The 21,645-nt window shown below is 51.7% G+C and overlaps 1 protein-coding gene across 1 annotated transcript in view; it reads right to left on the bottom strand.

The window, feature by feature from the left end:
* SPOCK1 (SPARC/osteonectin, cwcv and kazal like domains proteoglycan 1) overlaps positions 1 to 5,226 on the bottom strand; it is a 73,645-nt gene extending 68,419 nt beyond the window's left edge. The window contains exons 1-2 of the mRNA XM_023752169.1: positions 5,161 to 5,226; positions 3,596 to 3,710 (exon numbers count right to left, since the gene is read on the bottom strand). Coding sequence (XP_023607937.1) covers positions 3,596 to 3,710; positions 5,161 to 5,226 — 181 coding nt within the window. The remainder of the gene's footprint in view (positions 1 to 3,595; positions 3,711 to 5,160) is intronic.
* Positions 5,227 to 21,645: the final 16,419 nt, after the last annotated feature.

The following is a 21,645-nucleotide window of genomic DNA, read 5'->3' as shown; positions in this document are numbered from 1 at the left end:
AAGAGGCAGCGATGTCCACAGGATTCAGAAGGAATGAGTCAGACCTGCCCGCACACACCTTCACACTCACAGCCAGTACTGATCAAGGTTGGAGCTGCAGAGTGACATTTTGGGAAGAAGAAAAACAGACAGAGGCAGGTGAGTTCCTGGGAAAAGGTTCTGCTTACCACAGTTCTCCCTGTCTCCAGCCCATCTTCGGGGCCTGGGCAGGGAAGAGGCACCTGTGAAACCCCAGACGGTGCAGAGCCCCAGCAGCAGAGAGGACCTGTGGTTTGCTGTCGATAAGAAATCTAACTGGGGGGAGGCCTTGCCAAACTACCCTCTGCAGAGAATAGACATGGCTGCCCAGCTGACCCAAGGGGAGAGCCCTGGGATGGCAGCCTTACCACAGTCTTTCCTGACACTAGGTCACAGGGCATCCTCAAGTTCTCCGTGACCATGAAGGGGGCCAGAGAGGGGCTGTGTGAGGACGAGGGCACCCACAAGAGTAGGACACAGAAGAAAGAGGGTGCAGGATGGCCTTCCTAGACATGGGATCTCAAACATTTCCTGTTGTTTGCAGTGAAGATGAGCGCTGAAGGCCAACGGACTGGAGATGCGAGCACTCCACAAGGGTGGGTGCCAAAGAGAGACGGACAGCACCAGCAGCTGCTTCCCCAGCATCGCAGCTCATAGGCCCCCACCCACCCCCGCCTTTCTAGAATTTTGACAGGACCCTGATTTGACGAAATTGACCTGGAAGTGACTACATTAATGCCTTCATCAGAAGATTGAAAATAAAATATTAACAATAATAATAAAGATGCCACATTCTGACACACCCGCATTGTGAGACCATGAAATGTCATTTCTGCAAGAGGCGCAGAAACAAGACTGCTTCTGACACGGTCCAGAGCCACATGTGCCACCAAGGTCAAGACGGCCACACCCGCTGCCCAAAGCTTTGGGAGGAGCAGGACAGGAAAGGGGAGGTGGACCACGTGGTCGCTCCTCCTCCTCCCTCCACCCCCACAGCTAAGTTGCCAGAAGGAAGCTGCCTTCATGTCACCTCTGACCTCTCCCTCACCCATTGGTCCTCTTCATCCCCAGTGCTTAGCACTCACTGCCCCTCAGTCCTGCGAGAGCTGCATGGAGAGAACTGTCAGATCAGACGAAAAGGTTGGCCTTCCCCTGGTTGATTTTGTCCAGGTAAAATGCTATCAATTTGATCATCCCACATAATGACCCTAGGGGTTTGTCAATGTCCTCACTGCCCATAATATGTCCTTATCCTCCAGGGAAACACCCATCAAATCCGTCTGAAAAAGTTAAGCATTATACCCTGATAGGGGATTCTAGTTTCCTCCACTAGCATATTGTTGGACATGTAATACATTAACTACAGCCATTCAGTCTTATCATCCACAGGTAGTTGCTTCCCTGCCCGCCCTGCTTAGATAACACTCTGCTGTGATCACAGCCCAAGAGGACGGCCTCAGAGCCTCACGGAAAGAACTGTACCAAGTGTGGCCGCGAGACCCTTCGTGCAGCAGCCTCACTGTGACGGGCGCTACTTCTTAGACACACGCCAGATGATGTCAGAGACTGTCATGTGTGGAGTTCCAGGGCTCTTTCCTGGGGCAGGCAACGTCAGAAAAGCAGACTGTTGACCCAAACGCCAGTGGAACACACAATAGTTACATGGGACTGAAGGACTGATGAGGGAAATATACTTTTGATAATTTGTTCTAGAACAGTGTCATTATAATTTTTTATTGTTCTCATTCTGACAGGTGTGTGATGAAGTCCCTCCTCTTTCTTCCTGGTCTAGCTCTCACTATTAACATCGTGGTCTATGCTCCACAAACATTTGGAAATGAAACACTTTTGAATGTTACTCTTGTCCACCCCCCACCCCCCCTCCCCCGCCCCCGAGCTCTCAGAATTCAGGAACAGCACTGTTTTCCGAGTCTCTTTACTTTTAATGGCCGTGTGATTACTCACACAGGCTTGATAAAAATGAGTTCCCATTTCTACTAGCATGTGACTGGCCAAGTGAAGTGCAGGCGAGGCCGTGGCTGGAGCGTCACACTGCAGAGGGAACCGCACTCAGTCAGGGGTGAGAGCCCACCATTAAGAACAGGGCTGCACTGCACTGGGAGGACCACCAGCCTCCCAGGAAACAGGCCTGTTACCCAGCGTGGCGGGTCGGCAACCTCAGCAGAGCCAGTGCCCGCGAGGAGAGGGCATTCACCCCCGTGTATGACATGCAGGCAGCGCGGTGGGGATGTGTTTCTTGGTTTGGTTTCCGTGCTTTGAATGGAAGAGTAAATAAAAGCAATAAACTATGCACCTAGAACAACAGAGGCTACTGGGATTTCCTAAGAGGAGCTTAACGAATCTCCCACAGAAGTTAACTGCTGAGCTCTGTAGTTGCTCCACACCACAGGGCTTAGGTTCTCCGTCCACACTACAAGGAGGGCGGTGGACGGCTGCTAGCATTTCTCACTGCAGTTGTATAAGTGAGTCAGGCCACTGTGCAATGCCATCAGCTTCTTGGTAATCAAGAGTAACCTATGGAGATTATTTGTGACCAGTGACTTATGGTTTACCCACTGTCCCTCCACATTCTGAGTAAATCTCCCAAAGGGCCCTTTAACACAATATTTCTAGTCACCATCATGAACACATTTAGACTTGAACATCACCTATGTGCCCTGAAAAGGCAATACAACCTAAAAAGGGGCAAATGGATAAACACTCACACTCTTTCATCCTTCTCTGTTACAAAGAAAAGACACTAGGTGACATGCGCGAATATGCACACACACACACACACACACACACGGACACACACAGGGACAAGAACACATACAAGGACACACACTCACACACAGGGACACATACACAGGAACACACACACACAGGGACATACGCACACACACTGGGACGTGCACCGTCTTCAATGGACCAGCCAGCTCTAACTGAGAAAGCCCAGGTCCACAGAAGGCAGCCTTCTATCCCAGGTCTCACTAGGGACGCCCCAAAAGGAGCTGAGACCAGTGGGAAGGCACTACTTTCTCCACCATGAACACATCCTCATAAGCCCAGCCTTCCCCTCCTCTCGGCCACAGAAGGGAAACAGCTGCCCTGGGAGGCTGCCCCCGCCTGTGTCCCCTGGCCCTGTGCTGTCCACAAGCAGAATGCACTAATAGGGAAATGCTTTTGTGGGGAAGACTCTCCGCCGTTACGAAATCTCTGCAGTCTCTGTTTTGAAATTCGGCCTTGAGATGTTCAAAGGACTCAGATTAGAGTTCAAGGAAGACCAAGATGTGCCCCAGGGAAGGCCCTGGTCTTAGACGCTGAAAACCTGCCCTTCCTACTTGAGCCAGTTCAACCTCTCAAAGAACCTAGTGCATGTCTTGGACCAGCAGAATTCATTCAAAGACGCCAGCTCTTCTTCTTTCTAATGGTGTGAGATCCCCAAGTAAGCCCCTCTCCCCGCCTGGGCTGGACCAGCTCTGAAAAACACCACTGGGCTGGCATCTGAGCAGAGTTGGCCACGCCCTCCCTGCCCACCCACCCTCCTTCAGGGCCTCCCCTGCGATCCACTCACCATTCTTCTCTGCCTTGTGCTTCGGAGGCTCAGGCTCGGGGAGACATGGGCAGGGCCCGTCACAGAGGGTGCTGAGGCTCTTGCCAGTGGAACAAGCGTGGAATTCCATCTTGCACTGCAGAGGAGAGAGAGGACAGGCCTTAGGGGCAGCTGGGCAAGCGCCCCCTGGGCTTTCTCAGGGAACAGCGTGCCCTCTGTGTGCACAGGGCAAAGACGGGGCGTGCGGAGCTGTCTCGGGTACAGTCGGAATTACAGCACACGGAATGAGACATGTTTCTCCAGGTTCACAGTCACATCTAAAACTGCTGCAGCAGCACAGGGAGGCTGGCTTAGTAAGGGCTAAACACAACGTGACTGTTAATCAAGGTATTCGTCTGGAACCACATCTTGGAGTCCCACAGGCTCCACAAGACCACTTCCCCACCCCCACCCCCCACCCCCAGCAGAGGCAGCTTCTCCACGTTTCCTTGTCCCGAGTGGAGCATGACTGGTCCCTCTCAGCTGCCCCCACGCTCCTTCTGGGGAGGAGAGTATCTACTTAGTTAACCGGTCAGTAACTATCTATTTCCTGTGGTATGTGTGAGGCCCAGCACTTCCCTTTGGAACCAGAGGAGTCAATGCTTTTGTTTAAACCATTCAAACCCAAGTCTGCACAGTCTTTCCCTGGAGGACACCTGTGGTTCGAACCAGCCCGAGGCTGGCGGAAGCAGCCACCTGGTTCTCAGAGTCACGATGGAAGCCCCAAAGCCACCCATCCACTTGCAGCCCTGCCTCTGTGACGACGGGCTACCCCCACCACTTTCTGCTGCTCTTTACTCCTGAGTCTCAACCGATTCAGAACACAGGCGGGAGAGAAGGGTGCTATTCACAGGGGCACAGGCCTCCACAGGTAACAGCCTTTTTTATGCTGACATTACAGAATAACAGACTGGGGCTTGGAGCTGAAATAACAGAAGATGCTGACAGGGGCGGAGCCAGGAGCCACAGGCCTGTCTGACCCATGTCACCGCCTCCATCCTGTGATGGGCTTGAGGGAACAGACAGCGGGCTCTGTGCTCTGGGTTTCTATTGGCTGCATCTGAGCTGAGAGCTCACCCCCTTTTGACTGTAAAATCCTCAAGATCAAGGCCTGTGTGCAGTCAGTCTTCTGCAAAGGCCCTTGGGTTCAGGACCATGTTTCTCTGGTGGAGGTTCAGAGGAGGAGGAGGAGATAGGTGAATTTTACCCCTGCGCAGCTCTTATCTGGTGCCATGGGGGATGGTTTAAAAGAAAGAAAAGAGGAGATACAGCCCTTGCCCTTGGAGAACACTAATGCATGGAAAAGGCCAGTAGCATTTGCAAAGCAGCACACATGAGTGCAGATGAATGCTGGCCCATTGTGAGAGGCCCAGCCAGTCCTCCCCTACCAATTACCCAGCAAGGGGAAGGGCTCTCAGCCGCTTCTAAGTGTCCGGGAGTCGCTCTTGTGGAACTCCTGTCACCACAGCCGCTGCCGACCCGTGCGGGAGCAGCAGACAGGCCTCCAGGGCGCCGGCTCCCTCTTCATGCAGAACTCCCCTGCGTACCTGCCAGGTGTCTAGGATGCGCCCAGTGTGCTCGTAGGAGATGCGGGGCTGGGTGAAGAAAGCCATGGCCCCGGCCTCACACATTAACTGACTTAATGAGGAAGCAAAAACCGGTGTTCTTCTGAAGCCGTGTGGACGTGACCGCGAGGGGAGGCAGGATGGTGTCTATGGGGGGACGCAGCACAGAAGAGGACCCCATGGATGGGCGTGAGACAGGCCAGTGAGCCAGGACAAGCTGGACAGGGAAGCTGAGACAGAGCTGAACAAGCTGGCAGACACTTTACAGCAGACACAGGCCACCTCCTAGAGAGAACATCTAGGCCTCAGTTGTAGTTCAGCTCCAGACCCAGAAAAGCAGCAAACCAGGTGGGCGACACCAGGACCAGCTGCAATGACTAATGACCCCCTGCCCTGACCCTGACCCATCAGTAGAGACCATGGCCCTGAAAGAACATGCCTGGAAAGCTGAGAATATTCTGCTGAGACCCTGCCCCGAGATTCCCACCTGCACGAGAGATAAAAGCCTCAAGACAAAGACCCAGTACACAATCTCCTCTGGGGAGCAGCCCACTCCATTCCCTTTCCCCTCTTCTTCCCTCTCTTCTTCCCCCACAGCACCTGTCCCCTAAACTCTAAGGGACCCCATGAGGCTTGCAACAAGGGGAGCAATGGGCAGCGGCAGCTCGTCCCAGACTAACCCCCTGAACCTGTCCCCAAGGCCCCCTTTTCTCTGACTTCCCAGGGAGCGAAGGCAGCCCAGCCTAGGCTCTCCTGTTGCTTCTTCTGTGCTAAGCCCTTCCGCAGCTTTAATAAACATTCTCATAGTCCCCTGGGCTCGTGTGTGAGCTCTTTCCTACACAAAGTCCAGAACCCTGCCGGCCAGCCCTAGGCAGACCTGCTCAGGGCGAGGTACCCTGTAAGGTGACAGGAACACCTGCAGACCGTCCAGGGGACAGGTAAGCAGAGGAACACTGTCAGCGGCAAGTGCGTCTCCACTACAGGCTTCATTTCAGAGAGCACGGCGCATGCTCAGGTGCGGGGCGAGCGTGAAGACACTGGCCAGCCCCCTCTCCCTCCTCCCCTGGGCCTGCTCTCTGGAACAACCCTCCATTTCAGACTGGCACCCTGCCCCGAGATTCCCACCTATCTGTCAACAGCATCCCCAAAGCTAATTTAGGGGAAACTGTGAAATATTTTTATAAAAATTTATTTTATGAAGTCAAATGTAGTACATTTACTTACCATAAAACCTTATCACACTGCCACTGTAACTGCCTGTTTCTATCTGTGATCGGCTGTCACACTTTCCCCACGCGTCCTCCGGCTCCCTGGAAGAGTGGCCCACACGCCCGCACCGCCCTGCTTACAGCACCCTGGGTTGTGAGCCCACCTCTTAGAGTCCGCCCTGAAGGTGGAAAAGCAAAACACAAACTACAAACTGACATTCTTGGGAACTGATGAGGGACACCCATAAGTCCTCACTGTAGAAAAAAAAAACAAAATTTGGGGGATATAAAAAAAAGAGAGGAGGAAATAGGTATAAAATAGGTATTTTTTGGATTTGGAGTGGAGAGCCAGTCAATGACACAAAACTCCCAAGTGGCCAAAGCTAAGGCAGGCCTGCAGCTCCAGGGGCAGGGGACAGAGACCCAGGGCAATGAGTGGGTCCCGTCACAGGTCACTGCCGCCTGGGGGAGCCCTCCGCCCTCAGGGTCTGAGCAGCCAGGAATCAGCCCTGCTCTGGCCTCCACTCTCCCTCCAGAGGGAAAGCTCTGCACCTTGCCATAGGGGTGAGATTGCATGTCTCACAAAAGATATTTTGAAGTCCTAACACCCAGTATTGCAGAATGTGGATTCAGAAATAGGGTCTTTATAAAGACAATGATCTTATATAATAAAACCCTAATATGCAAATCAACCAAACAGTGGAATGACTGGTCGCTGTAATGTGCACTGCCCTGCCCCCCCAGGGAGGCAACTGGCAGCAGCAATTGGGGGGCAGAGCCAGCCAGTGAGTGGTGCCAGGCCACCAGCCAAGGATGGTGCCAGCAGGGGCCCCCGATCGCCCCACCCGCTAGTTGCCCCACAGATGGCCCTGATCACCGGCCAGGCCTAGGGACCCTACCCTATATATTGGATTTAAATCTCTTAGATTTAAAAATTAAAACCTGGCAAAGCTACTCTAACACTGAAAAAACAGGATGATGCTGCGATGACATACATGGACTCTGGCTTGCACATTTTGTGGTCCGCCCTGATTCTGACACTTATAACTGTGTGACAAAGCCAATTACTTACCTTCTCTCTGCTTCAGTTTTTCCACCCATAAGATGGGGAAAATGGTACTATTGCCTCAGAAGGATCATGTTATGTACTACTTTTTATAATCAGGGCAAAAAAATGTAGCTGCCCATACAACAGCAAGATGCTTTTCACCTGTATGAAAAGTATGGTCACTGGTGCATACAGCGTCCTGGATTGCGAGAGGGATGTCTGTAGGCCTGACATCCCCCGAGGGGTCCTGGATTGTGAGAGGGCATAGGCCAGGCTGAGGGACGCCCCCCACCCCCCTTTAAAGTTCACAAATTGTGTGCACCAGACCTCTAGTGTTGTAAATGAGCTCGTTAGGGTGGGTCATAATCCAATAGGGTGTGCTTTCCAGAAGGGGAACCTTGGACTCAGAGACAGAGGAGTGCAGAGGGGAGAGGATGGTGTGAAGACACAGGGAGGATTTTTTGGCTGTGCTTGCAGCTGCCAGGAGCTAGGACAGGGGCATGAGATGGAGTCTCCCTCACGCCTCAGAAGGAACCAACCTGCCCACACTCAATTCCAGACTTCCACCTCCAGACTGGGACGCAATGCATTTCTGCTGTTTAAAACCCCCAGTTTGTGGCACTTTGGTACAGCAGCCCTAGCAAACGGATGCACCTTCCATCCAGATCTTTAAGAAGAGATGGCCTCTGAGGAATGCAAACACCTGTCTTACTTAGGTTTATAGAGCACAGATCTTGTGCCAAGATGGCTCGGCTCTCCTGGAACGAAGTAAATAACACGAACGGCAGGGCAGCCTCGGGACACAGAGCAGCTGGACGTAAAGAGCTGGGCCAAATTTTATCAGCTGTGACTCCCGCCCACAACAGAGGAAACATGAAAAATTCAAGCCTTTATATTGACTTTATGATGAAGAAGTTAAATAAATAATTGGCCATAACTATTTAAAAGAGGAAAGTTGAGAAAGTAGGAAATCCGTTAAGTATTGTGCTGGGACCCGTTTCATACAAATGCAAATATAAATGTAAATGCGAACCCCGAAACTCCCAGACCCTCGACCTACTGCTGGAGAAGTGCCTCTCCCAGTGTCACGGGGACAGAGAAGACAGGGAGAGCCAGAGATTCACGACTGAGCAGAAATATGCGAAATGTTGACCTACTTCAAAATAAAGGTGCCAGCAGATTTCACAACCAATCTTCCCTCCCGTTTTGCATAACACACCGAACCAGGGAGCCTTCGCCGGCAAAGGGCCAGTAAATCCTTCTCTTCTGTGATTTGTAAAGGAAAACTAATCACCTCTGTCTGGTTCACTGCTCACGCAGGTCTCCCCCGAGAGCAATTCCCCACCACTCACACTCTTCGCTTTGCCTTGCATGCTTTGGGTATTATTTTTAACATTTTATATAAATTGCTTTCTCCACTGTTTTTCATCAACCTATCATCTATTTTTAAACCAGACTGTTGACAGTTCACAGTTGACAATTGTGTTCACAGTTGATGAATTCTGATTTGTTTTTACTCCCCTAAAGTCATGTCAAAGAAAGGGGGGAGGATAATCTCACCGCTCTGCTGTCTTTAGTAATGGGGCACAAAGTGAGTGGCTGCCGACTGCACACCCTACTCCTGAGGGAGGGAAATACAGCCGTCCGTCTCTGCCCAGGGCCCCAGTGTGTCCGTGGTCTAGGGAGGAAGCAGTGAAGAGACTTTAGTCCCATTCAGAGTTTTACCAAAGATTATATATATATTTTCCTTCTTTATTTATTGAGTGCCTACTATGGGCCAGGCCCTAATCTAAGGCCGTGAACCAACAGCAGGACCAAGGCCCTATCTTCATGGAGTTTATGAGGCTGGTGCTGGTGAGGGCTGCGGGCAGGCACAAAGGACAGCGAGAGACAGAGAAGGATGGGGTGGGGACGTGTATTCGACTGCTGTGATTTTAGCATGGACTGTATATTAGGTGAATTGAATAACTGTTCTTGTAGATATAATAATATCTACTAAGATGGTTGTCATGTAGGAAATGCCTGTTTCCTTTCCTTAGGGGAAAGGTGTCCCAATGCCTGCAAATTATTTCTAAATGATTTAGGGTAAAAAGTATATATGTGCAGGGAGAGAGCGAGAGTGAGAGCGAGAGCGAGAGCGAGAGAGAGAGAGAGAGAGAGAGAGAGAAAACACTGCAAAGTGTTAAGAACTGCCAAATCTCGGTGGTGGGTAAACAAGTATACATAGCATTATTCTTCCTCGTGTTTAATAATTATTAAGCCAACAGCTGGGGGAACATAATGAAACTTCCTTTGCCCAGTGGTGCTAGGAAATCTCTTCCCAGAAACCACTCCTACTTGCTCTCTGAACTGCTCCATCTATAGTGCCCGGCCACCTGCCTGCTGCAGGGACTTTCTCCGGGGCCTCCCTGCTAGAGGGTGAGCTCTCAGGGGAGGGGGATGCTGAGGATCTTGTCCACCGTCTGTAGGATTAGCCTAGGACTATACAGAGCAGGCCTTCAGCAAGGATTTGCCAGATAAATGGCTGAGTTCTCCTGAATCACAGTTCTCTCCATGGATGTAAGCCAGCAACACTGAACCCCAGGCCCTTGGACCTGCAGCATTTCAGGTCTTGCAAAGACACTTGTGTTGCATGCAGGACAACTGAGGCTGGAAGAAGAAAGGCATCTTGTCTCAGGTCATTCTCTTAAGTCACTTCTCCTGACCGTGTTTATCTTGTCACGATGTCGCCAATCCTCCTTCAGGGAACGAGGAAGGGATTTCAGTCCCGTCCGTGCACCATCTGTGGCAGGATTCCTTTTAGAGCCAAGGCCGAATGAACGTCCTTTAACTCCTGTAACAAAGTGCGTGCACGTGGAATGCCAAAGGCAAGGGGCCAGGCCCCACGTGAGGGGAGCTGAGGCAGACACCATCTCTCCTAAGGCAGGAGGAATCCACGAGATGAGTCACAACTCTGAGCCAACTCCTCCAGCCTTCCTGCACCCAACAGTGACAGACCTTGGTGAGAGGAGCCGCCGTGGGGTGTCTGCCCCCCCCAGCCCCCCACCCCCACCCCACATGCCTCCAGGTTCACTCCCACTCCCTGCCCTGGTCCCATGTCCTCGCTTTACGCTCAGCACACACCTGGGGCTTCCTCGCCTCCCTCCCTTGCTGCTTCTCACTCTGGGACTTGTTCTGCTATCCACTCTGCCTGGGATCCTTTGAAGTCTGGATAATATTCTGAAATTTAAATTTCTGTGGGATCTTTTTCTCTATCTGGAATTAGGGGGGACAGTGCAAATGAGGAAGGACCGGATTCCTCTTGGGGAGCTGGCAGACCCACAGGCCACGGAAGGACTGCCAGGAATGCGACAGGAAAGGCAGGGCCAAGCACGGCCTCGCCAAGCATGGCCTGGAAGCAGCAAAGAGTTCCAGCCCCAAAGGGACCCCAAAGACGGGGACACTTAAATGTCCCTCCCTGCTCCCCTCATCTCCTCCAGGCCTTTGCTCTAATGTCACCTGCTCGTTGATGGCTTCTCTCTTTTTATCCCTTTAAAATCATAACCGCACCCCCAGTCCCCTTACACCGTCTTACTGTGCCTTTTTCATATAACACCCGTCATCTAGTACAGTGTATAAATTTCTTGTTTTACTTGCTGTTTTCTATTTGTCTAGAATGTGGTCACGAGAAGGGGATCTTTGTTTTGTTCACTGCTGTAGCTATTGCTGGTGGAAATAATGTCCTCTCACGGAGACGCGGGAAAAGCATTTCGGAGGGTGAGGTTTCGTGGTAAGATTTATTGAAGAAGCTGCAGCAAACACAAAGGACTGGCCTGGATTCAGCTCTGTGTCTCATCTCTGTCCGTCCTGCCACAGGAAAAGTCTAGACCTTTCTTCAAGCTCAGTACTAAAGCCCAGGGTACAAAAGTTCCGTATCCTTGGCTCAATCCCCTGCAATCCTGCCACCATCCAGCCAGGTTAGTCTGCATCCCAGCTGCGCCCTGGCTGGCTGCGCCCAGGCCCACGCTTGGAGTCCACCAGGCTGCTGGACCCCAGGCCACAGGGGAGAACATGTGAGCAAACAGGGTGAGGGAACAGGGTGAGGGTATGTTATGGAGCGAGAGAGAGAGAGAGAGAGAGAGAGAGAGAGAGAGAGAGAGAGAGAGAGAGAGAGAGAGATCCTTTGTTAGGCTGATTATATTACCTCGGGTTTGGGAAGGACCAGGCTCTACTTCAAACTAAATCAACTCCCCAATCTTTCGGGGCTGGCATTGGGCCCTCCCCCTAACCAATGCATTTCCTAGATCCTCCAGGGTTCTGTGGCCCTTATCCAATCCAATCCTTTTCCCAGGCCAACACTCCCCCTTAGGGTCCATCATCTTAGTTCTTACTGCACATGCCTCAAAGTGAAAGCAACTCCGCCCACCCCATGCCTTCTCAGCCTCTACTGTGCCTGTGCCCAGCAGAGGAGTTTCTCCTGCTGTTCTTATTCCTCCCGGGTAAGGACTGGTTATCTGCTTCTGGGACTCAGGGTCCCCTGGGGAGTGTGTGAAGTGGTAGCTTCCTAGTGAAGCAGGCCCATGTTTATTAGGCTTAATAGTGTCTGATTCCCTTTGCTCCCTCCTTTGTTAATATCTAGCTACTTACGCTAACATTTTCAAAGTATCTGACCCATAGTAGGTGCTGAATAAAAATAGGTTGAATAGCCCTGGGTAGTGTGGCTCAGTTGGTTGAGCGGCATCCCATGCACCAAGAGGTCACTGTGTCATTCCCGGTCAGGGCACATGCCTGGGTGGTGGGCTCAGTCCCCAGTAGGGAATGTGCAGGAGGCAGCCGATCGATGTTTCTCTATCTCCTTCTCCCTTCCTTTCTCTCTAAAATCAATAATAAAAACCCACCATAATTTAAAAATATGTTCAGTAAAGGAACGAGTGAAGAAAAGTGATGGCCTGTGTGCAGTGGTGCCTCCCAAACCAGCACTTCCACCCCCACCCCAGTGTCTGGCTATGAATAGGAGCTCAGACCCTTGACAGGACCCCAAGAAAGGCAAAGCTCACAAGATGACGGAGGAGAGTTTCCTCCCAGCACTGGAGGAGAGGGGCTCCAGGTAGAAATAAAGCTATTTACACAACAGTGAAGAGGTATGCCACTTCAGGAAGCAGGGACAGCTGGGAGACCTTCCCTCTTCCTTGCCTGGCTCGTTTCCCCTCCAGGCAGGCCTCCTGGGTTTCCAGCCTTGGTGCCCAGTGCCACTCTCTCTCACTGTGCTCAGCATACTGCTCCCACCTGCCTCCTGCAGGAAATATGCATCTTTGTCTAGGGCAGCGGTTCTCAACCTGTGGGTCGTGACCCCTTTGGCGGTCGAACAACCCTTTCACAGGGGTCGCCTAAGACCATCCTGCATATCAGATATTTATATTACGATTCATAACAGTAGCAACATTACAGTTATGAAGTAGCAACAAAAATAATTTTATGGTTGGGTCACAACATGAGGAACTGTATTTAAAGGGCCAGAAGGTTGAGAACCACTGCTCTAGTGTCTAGGACAGTGATGGCGAACCTTTTGAGCTCGGCGTGTCAGCATTTTGAAAAACCCTAACTTAACTCTGGTGCCGTGTCACATGTAGAAATTTTTTGATATTTGCAACCATAGTAAAACAAAGATTTACATTTTTGATATTTATTTTATATATTTAAATGCCATTTAACAAAGAAAAATCAACCAAAAAAAATGAGTTCGAGTGTCATAGGTTCGCCATCACTTGCCTAGACTCTAGGCCAGGGGTGGGCAAACTTTTTGACTCAAGGGCCAAAATGGGTTCTTAAACTGGACCCGAGGGCCGGAACAAAAGCATGGATGGAGTGTTTGTGTGAACTAATATAAATTCAAAGTAAACATCATTACATAAAAGGGTACGGTCTTTTTTTTTTTTTAGTTTTATTCATTTCAAACGGGCCGGATCCGGCCTGCGGGCCGTAGTTTGCCCACGGCTGCTCTAGGCCCCAGTGAAGGGACCAACATTCTGCAACTCTGAAGCTGCTTTCTGGGATATTGATTTTAAGATGTTTATTAAGAAGACAGAGACCCAGAAAGAACCTTTGACCCTCCCCCTTTTCCCAAAAGATTCAGACAGAGAAACCTGCTTCAGGAAGGAGATCTTAGGAGGCAGCCTTAGCCTAATTGGAATCAAGTGTGGTAACTACGAGGCTACAGGCAGAGGCCTGTTAGCTGGACACCTGGGTCCCGTTGTCTCTGTATAGCAAGGACTTTCCTGTACTGTGTGTTCTTCTCTTCCTCAACTACCTGTAAATAAACATTTCTCACCTCTGAGATCTAATACCCTCCTCCCTCCTTTCTCCTTTGTCCAGTTTTGTCTTATATAATCAATGTTGCCTTACTGATGTGGAATTTTCCTGCAATTATCATGCCTATGTGAGTTCCCCACGCACCTGTATTAAACTTGTTCTCCTTTAATCTGTCTCTGTTAATTTGGCTATTAGCCCAGCCAGAAGTTAGAAGGTGGGAGGGAAAGTATGAATATCTTTTTGCTCCCACACTAGCATACTTAGTGTAGGTCTGTTTACTTGTGGGATATAACCCTGTGGGGGAGCTGGTGTTGGTAGGTTCGTTATGTAGATTAAGAAGCTGAAACCTCCCTGGAGAAAGCCAGTGACTGCCTGGAGGACCAGGCCCGTGAACGAATGGCTTCATTGTGAATGCAGCTCATTCAGCTTCTCCCTGGGCCAGGCTGTGGGTGGTGACTCAGACTCCTGAACAGCGCGGGGCCTGGCAGAGCCTCTCGGGCATCTCAGGAGATAAAGGAAGGAAGGGCGCCCCCTGCTGGAGGCAGCCGCGAGGCTGAGCGACAGCTGGGAACTGAAGCTGCTGGCCTCTTCTTAAACGATGGCAAATGAAACCCTTGCATGTCAACTGCACTAGTGATAATGATGTTATTCAAAAGCACTTTAAGTTGTTGAGTTAGCGAAAGTCACCTGCAGAAGTCAGGCTGATTAGCCAACGGACCTGGCTAAGATGATGTGGGCAGCTCCCTTTGTGCTCCGGAGGCGTAGGGCCTGCAGCTACTGGGGCTGGGAGAGCACCTGTCACGTATCATAATGGGCTCTCCTGAGCAAAGTATTTCAGGAGCTGACAGTCCAGGGTGGCCCAGCCAGGCCCTCAGAAAAGATCATCAGGCATCTGAACTTGACTCCCACCTAGTGGTAAGCTCCCTGAGAGCGAGAACTGGAAGCTGTCCATGCTCACACCCCCCAGGGCCAGCAAGCCCTGCACCGCCAAAGTGGACAGAAGGGGCTGAAATTAACTCCTCACCACTCAGCAACTCCAGGAAGCTAGGGACCTCCATTCCCATTCCACAGATGAGGAGAACAAGGGAAGGAAGGAAGGAACATGAGAATGACAGAGGAGAGAGGAGGAACAGAAAGCAGTGGGAAGGCAGGGCAGGAGAGAAGGGAAGAAAAGTAAGGAGGAAGACAGGGAAGAGAATGGAGGACATGCAGTAAGTGTAAGGAGAAGCAGAAACCCCCCAGGAGAGATGCCAGAAGGTGTGTGAGGCAGGTGGGGTGAGGGCAGGGGCCCCCTCACAAGTCTCCCGCCCACCTGGCTGTGTGGGCTCAGGCAGCTCAGGGAGAAGGAAGAGGCTGTTCCGAGGTGCTGGCACCTGCTTAAAATAAAACCGTCTCTGCCGCTTTAAATGCCCCCGGGATGCCTGTCTCTCCAGCTGTCCCTGCTTCCTGGGAGGCCCGCCCACGAGAGGCCACCTCCCCTAGTGCCCGCCCTCCCCTCTCCTCCCCCCACCCCCCAGCCCCGAAGGGTAGTTTCTCCTACAGAGAGGATGCACAGGAGGGGGCAGGCAAGCGGAGGTGGCACCTACTGTCTTTCTGACTCTCACCTCTCCAGCTGTGATAATGGAAGGAAGGAGAGAGGCTTTCTGCTCAGGCCTTGCTTGCCTCTCCCTGCAAACCTGCAAACCTAGAAGGGTATCTGAGGCTCCACTGCTTACTAGAGGTGAGGACCTGAGCAATTTGTATAACCTGCCCAAGCAGCCTTTCCTTATCACTAAATTAAGATAATCCCCCTCCTGCAGCTGCCAGGGAATAGCAGGATGAGAAGAGATCCCTAGTGCCTGGTGGCAGCTCCTGGCACAGGGTAGACAATGCATCTTAGTTCCTTCCTCCAGGGCTCCCAACCCTGCCTTCATGCCTCCCTTCCTCCCACAGCTCTCAGCACCCGAGTGAGCTCTGTGAAATGCAGATTTGTGAGTGATACTCCACCCCCTTTTACACCCATTCCCTTCACCCTCAAATAACTGCTTTTGAGCCCAGCAGAACAGGCCCCTGGTGATCCATGGGCACATGTCCCTCCACTCTCCTTCCTTTGCTTCTCTCCTAAACACACACCTGCTCGGCTCCAGAATACAGAGCCCCAAGCAGTGACACATGCTCCACCTTGGCCCCCTCCTTCCTGACACCGGTGTCTGCAGCCCCCAGGGAGCCTGTGGTTGGTGTCCTGGAGGGCTCCCAGCCTGTGCCCACCTCGCTCTGACACTTACCCAGTATTGCAGTGACTGCTTTCTTGCCTGGCTCTCTTGTGAGCTCCACAAACACACTGTTTTAATTCCCTGTTCAGACCCAATGCCTAGCAAAGCATCTAAAAAGAGCAGGGACTAAACAAGCGTTGATGGACAAACAGATGCTTGGGCAGATGAACGGATGCACGCAGTCCCACCTACCTCCCTGTCTGCTGAGCGAGTCCTCGTGGCTCTGGGGTACTCATCCCCAGTCAACCTGCCCAACAAACTCATCTCTCACCACACAACTCCAGGCTATGACACCCCTTGGCCTGTGAATGGCAGCCGGTACACTGTCTCCCCGAGACAATGCATGGACGGCCCCTCCTACTACCCAAGGTTATTCTCCCTGCTTTTGGGAGGTCAGAGCAAAGATCCCCAAATGCCGCCTCGTTCCTCACTGGTCGGATTAAAGCTCAGGTTCTCGTCTTCGAGCCCATCACCTATGGTCCTAACTGCGGTTCCCCAGCAACACTGCCCCATCCTCCCAGCAGAGCTCCACCCTCCTCCCAGTCCCTGCTTCAGTCTGAGGCTCCTCACACTGAAAGCCTTTCCCTTTTCCCTTCCCAAGCCCCCCTTTCAGACGGGGTCCTCTGGGAGGATGCCTGCTGCTCCTGGGGGCGCCCTGGCTCCAGACTCACTTCCAACCTCCAGCTCCCCACCACCACAGCCCACCCCTCTCTGTTCCCTCTCCTGCCCTGGTGTCCCTCCATTTATAACGGAGCTGCTGGGCTCTGGGCTCTTGTGTAATCCATCTGCAGAGTAAAGCCACAAGCACTAGGCACGCCTGCACCCTCCATGGTGCTGGTAGAAATGGCTCAACGACATATAATTAATTAAATATATTAATTGTTTGCAACAACTAGTCATCATGGCACCACCGCGCACTGTGTTGAAAGCTTTACCATACTGCCTCCTTCAATTTTCACCCCAGCCACTACGCTGTAGGAACTATTACAACTGTTATAGCAACTTACATGTGAAGAACTCAGGCTCGGGTCCGTCTGCCCAGTGAGAGCCAGCTCTGAGGTGCAGCCAGGACTCAAACTCAGGCTACCTGCCTGGAAAGTCTGGGCTCCTAGAGATTAATTATATGTCAAGATGTTTACCAGGCTCAGACAACGGTCCTCCGGTCAGCCCACGGTGCCTGCGGGAACTCCTCTCTCATGAAGAAAGCCACGTCACACAAACCGTGGGGGACCCTCCGTGTACCAAGCCGCATGCCCTCGGGGTACCCTGTTCTGCATCTGGCAAGGTGGAGAGGCGGTGCCCCTCCCAGGTGTCCGGTAGGGCCACTATTGTGGTCCCACGGGAACGAGGGCTCCATAAGGGCTGGGGCCTTGGTCTTTTCATTCATCGATGCATCTCAGGCACCTAGAACAGTGCCCAGCACATAGTAGGCACCTTTATTTGTTCAGTGAAAGAATAAATGAATGAGCTAGGAAAAAGCCCCCAGAAGACTACCAGACTGACCACGAAAGAAAGAATGAGTTCCTTGGAGAAATGTGGGGAGAGAACCACAGACATTCTAAGTGGCCACAGCAGAGAGCACTTCACAGCCACCAAGGGGGCGGGGAGGGGGATGACCAGGCCACTAATGAGAAGGAAGGTCAGAGCAACCAGAAGTCTCCACCAACCATGACCTCTCCAAACAGCCCAGCCAGGCCTCTCAGTGGCTTCATTCAAACTAATTTTCTCCTGGTTCTGAAACCCTGAGGATGCCCAGGTGGTTAATCATTTGGAGCTCAGACAAAGGTGATGCCCCCTCTGCTCTCTCCCTCGGCAGGAGGGCTTGCTGCTGTGTCCCGGAGTGGCCCCGAGGATGAGCGTTCACCTTCCTCATGTTGTCTGCGTTCCTTGTCACCACTCACAGGTTGCAGAGACAGGCTCCTGGTTCCTGTTTTCTGACCTGGTGACCCCTCTGAGAGCCTGGGCATGGAAGCCCCACTCTCCCCTTAAATAAGGGGTGGGCAAACTTTTTGACTCGAGGGCCACAATGGGTTCTTAAACTGGACCGGAGGGCCGGAACAAAAGCATGGATGGAGTGTTTGTGTGAACTAATATAAATTCAAAGTAAACATCATTACATAAAAGGGTACAGTCTTTTTTTTCAATAGTTTTATTCATTTCAAACGGGCCGGATCTGGCCCGCGGGCCGTAGTTTGCCCACGGCTGCCTTAAATCCAGAGACTCCACAGAGAAGCAGGAGGAAACGTGGATGGAGAAAGAGAAGCAGCAGTTTCTAGAGTGACAGGACGCGTGCTGATCCCGGCAGCCCCTGACATTCTGAAAAACGAAAAAACAGATGCCAGCTAAGCATCTCCACCAACTCCTTTCCAAAGCTAACACCTCGCAAGGTCAAAAAAAGCCATTAACATCTCCCCACAGCCTGACATAAGATAACCATCGCCGCATTCAGCTTCACTCTGCTCTTTCTCCTTTCTCCGCCCCTAGAAAACAAACCTTTCTGAACAAAGCCTGTGTGTGTTCATAAGCACCAAAAAGATGAAGCGATGGATACAGGTGACCAAAAATGCCACAGCAGACTTTTGACCAAATGCAGCAAGACTAGGGTGATCTTTAAAAAATGAAACAGTAACTTAATCTTTGAATTCCTGCCTGATTTTCCTACGTAGAGATGAAAGACCCTGCAGTGCTGAACGGAGAAGCTACACAACTCAACGGGGACTTTCTTTGCTTGGCATCACCTCTGTGAAAAATACATTTAAGTAGTAAAGCCCCCTTCCAAGGTTTCACTCTCTGATGGAGCCGAGTTGTGAAGCTGGTGAGGGCTGAACTGACTCGCATTTTCCTTCCTTTTATAAAAAATATATTTTTATTGATTTCAAAGAGAAGGGAGAAGGAGAGATAGAAACATTGATGATGAGAGAGAAGCAGTGATCGGCTGCCTCCTGCATACTCCACACCCAGGGATCGAGCCTGCAACCTGGGCATGTGTCCTGACCGGGAATCGAACCGTGACCTCCTGTGGCTCAATCACTGAGCCACACCAGCCAAGCTTCCTTCCTTCTAATTACACTTTTTGCCCCCAAATAGCTCTCATCTCATTTCTCCTAGACCCCAATGAAATATGAGCCAGCTAGACCACGTGCCCCATGAGGCTGACCTTGTAACCTTTCTGCCCCGGGAGGCAAGTAGGACTCATGGTTCTCACTGCTCATCCCATGGCCAGAAAAGTCTAAGTCTTATCATTCATGGGAACCCCTATCCTCTTGTACTTTCTCTTGAGGCCAAAATTAGAAACCCCAGGGACCCTGAAATGGCCTTGACTTGACACAGGCAAACGTCCGAGGCTCCTGAGGTTCAGGCATCTAATGTTGGGATGCAGGTACCTGGGCAACTTCTGGGCACGTACAGGAAAGCACAGGCATGAAACCAGGTCTGTCCTGGGGACAAAGGGAGCACTTGCAAAAGATGTGTCCAGCACCTGCAAAAGCTCAGTCTCTCAGTGAGATGCCAAGGCCCCGACCAGGTGAGTAGGGACGGTTATGTAGGTAGATCGGAGGGGGAAGCATTGGCATTGGCCCCGAGAAGAGGGGCCAGAATAGGGGCCCCATTATAAGAAGGCAGGCCTTGGGGACAGAAGCCACCAGAAGTCCTTGTGAAGACTGCAGAGGACGATGAGGTTCAATGAGGACACATGACGTTGTCTAGGTACCGAGGACATGGATAAAAGAGGAGCCGCTGGTGGGGGTTTTCAGAGTCGATCAGTCCTCAGTTTCCACCCTGTTGTGTGTCCTTGGGTAAGAAGGGCCAGGCAGGCCCCAGGGTCCAGGCTGGGCCCGTCTACAGAGGTCTGAGCAGAGGCGCAGCTTCAAAGATGGCGAGCTCATTACACATTCAGTCCTCAGATCCAAGCCTCTCACAGCCTTCCCTTCCCCTGATTTCAAAGTCAGAGAGTTCAGGCTAGCCTCCTACCCCTACCACGTTTCTACTTGCATATGTTGATGTCAGTCCAGAACCTGTGTTAATCAGGCCAAAATTCATTAACGGAGGCCGGCTGTGATCTCCAGGAAGCTAGCTGCTCTCCATCTGATATAATTTGTGTTTCATACAGCTGAGTGGTTTTTCAAACACTGTAACACCACACTCTGGGCGGACCCCATGGACCCAGTGGTACAGCTCGTGTGTCATGGTGCCTGTTGCCTTGTGTGTGCTCCCTCCCGTGTCAGGGACTCCATCACTGAAAAGGAATAAGGAGCGCTCATGCCGCGGCGCCCCTCCTCGTGTGGTTGCCACAGATAATTAAGCTCATCAATTACCTCCTCTTTGCTGCGTAAGGAGGATGCCACTGGTGAAGCCCACAGGGAAGCCAGTAATAATATATCAGCCGCTCAGATCCTCGGGAGCCGTACTGCTGACTTCCCAGAAGAGCAGAGTGGTCAGAGCAGGAGCTCACGTCAACTGACCTGGTGCAGAGCCACCCTGGTGCTCGACTTCCCAGCTATGGGAGGATTAATGAACCCTCCTATGTCTTGGTTTGCTCATCTGTAAAATGGGGTGAAATAATAACACCTGCCTCCAGGGACTATTGTGCTCCATTTATTCAGCTCATATTTCTTGAGCAACTACTATGTGCCAGGCAGTGTTCTAGTTACCAGGGATATAGTGGTGAACAAAACAGGCCAGGCTCACATTCCAGAGAAGGAAGCCAGATTCAGGCAGACCTCGTGTCATCATGTTCCACGTTACTGTGCTTTATAAATGTTACTTTTTTTTTTTTTTTTTACAAATTAAAGGCAAGATCCTCCACCAGGTAGAAGATTATGACTTGTTTTATTGTGATACTTGCTTCGCTGCAGTGGTCTGGAATGAGACCCACCATATCTCTGAGATATGCCTATCAATCAACAGTAAATGAAATGGCGTCTATAAAGCACTTGGGACAACACCAGGCTCAGAGCAGGGGTTCCTTGGGAGCTGGTACACACCTCCCCACCACGCCTGCCATGGAGGGCATGGGGATGAGAACCAAGAATGGCATTTCTTCTGCCTTCGTCTTGGGACACTGCTGGGCTCCCGTCCCTGCCGTGTGGCAGGAGGAAACCATGATACAATAACAATCCCACTGGGGTAGGAGTGAGGGAGGTGGAGGCAGACAAACCCGGACTCAAATCCCGACTCTTCCCTGCCGGTTCAGTGACCTGAAGAATGGCCCTCACCCTGTGAGCTCAGGTCTGCACCTGCCTCGTTGGGTTGTGACGAGCAGCCAGGGTGATGGTTTGGGCTCAGCCCTGGGCCTGGCACAGGGTACGTGTTCCTTCCACTCTGCCAACCCCGCCCTCTCCCCATGCTGACTCAGGGAGCTGCAGCTGTAAGGATGCCTCCATTCTGCTTCTGAGATTATGCCGGGCGTTCCTGGGGCATAGAGAAAGGAAGCACCAAGATTTAAATGTAGGGCCATCCAAGCCACAGCTTTGAGGCATTTGAGAGCAAGAGGAGGAGGGTGACATTTCCCCAGCAGAAGCTCAGCTCCGGAGAGATGGGCCCACTCACCACCTGTGAGGGTGTCAAGCTGCTGACGGCCTCCCTCCGACACTCCCTCCCCAGAAGGAGGGAGGAGGCTACTGATGGGGAGGCTGGTGGAGACTAGATGGCTTTAGAGGCCACGACCTGTGCC

This window comes from Myotis lucifugus, unplaced genomic scaffold, assembly GCF_000147115.1.
Source record: "Myotis lucifugus unplaced genomic scaffold, Myoluc2.0 scaffold_28, whole genome shotgun sequence".
In the NCBI taxonomy this organism is placed as follows: domain Eukaryota; kingdom Metazoa; phylum Chordata; class Mammalia; order Chiroptera; family Vespertilionidae; genus Myotis; species Myotis lucifugus.
The sequence above is the reverse complement of the archived record's forward strand: the minus strand, read 5'-3'. Positions and strand labels throughout refer to the sequence as shown.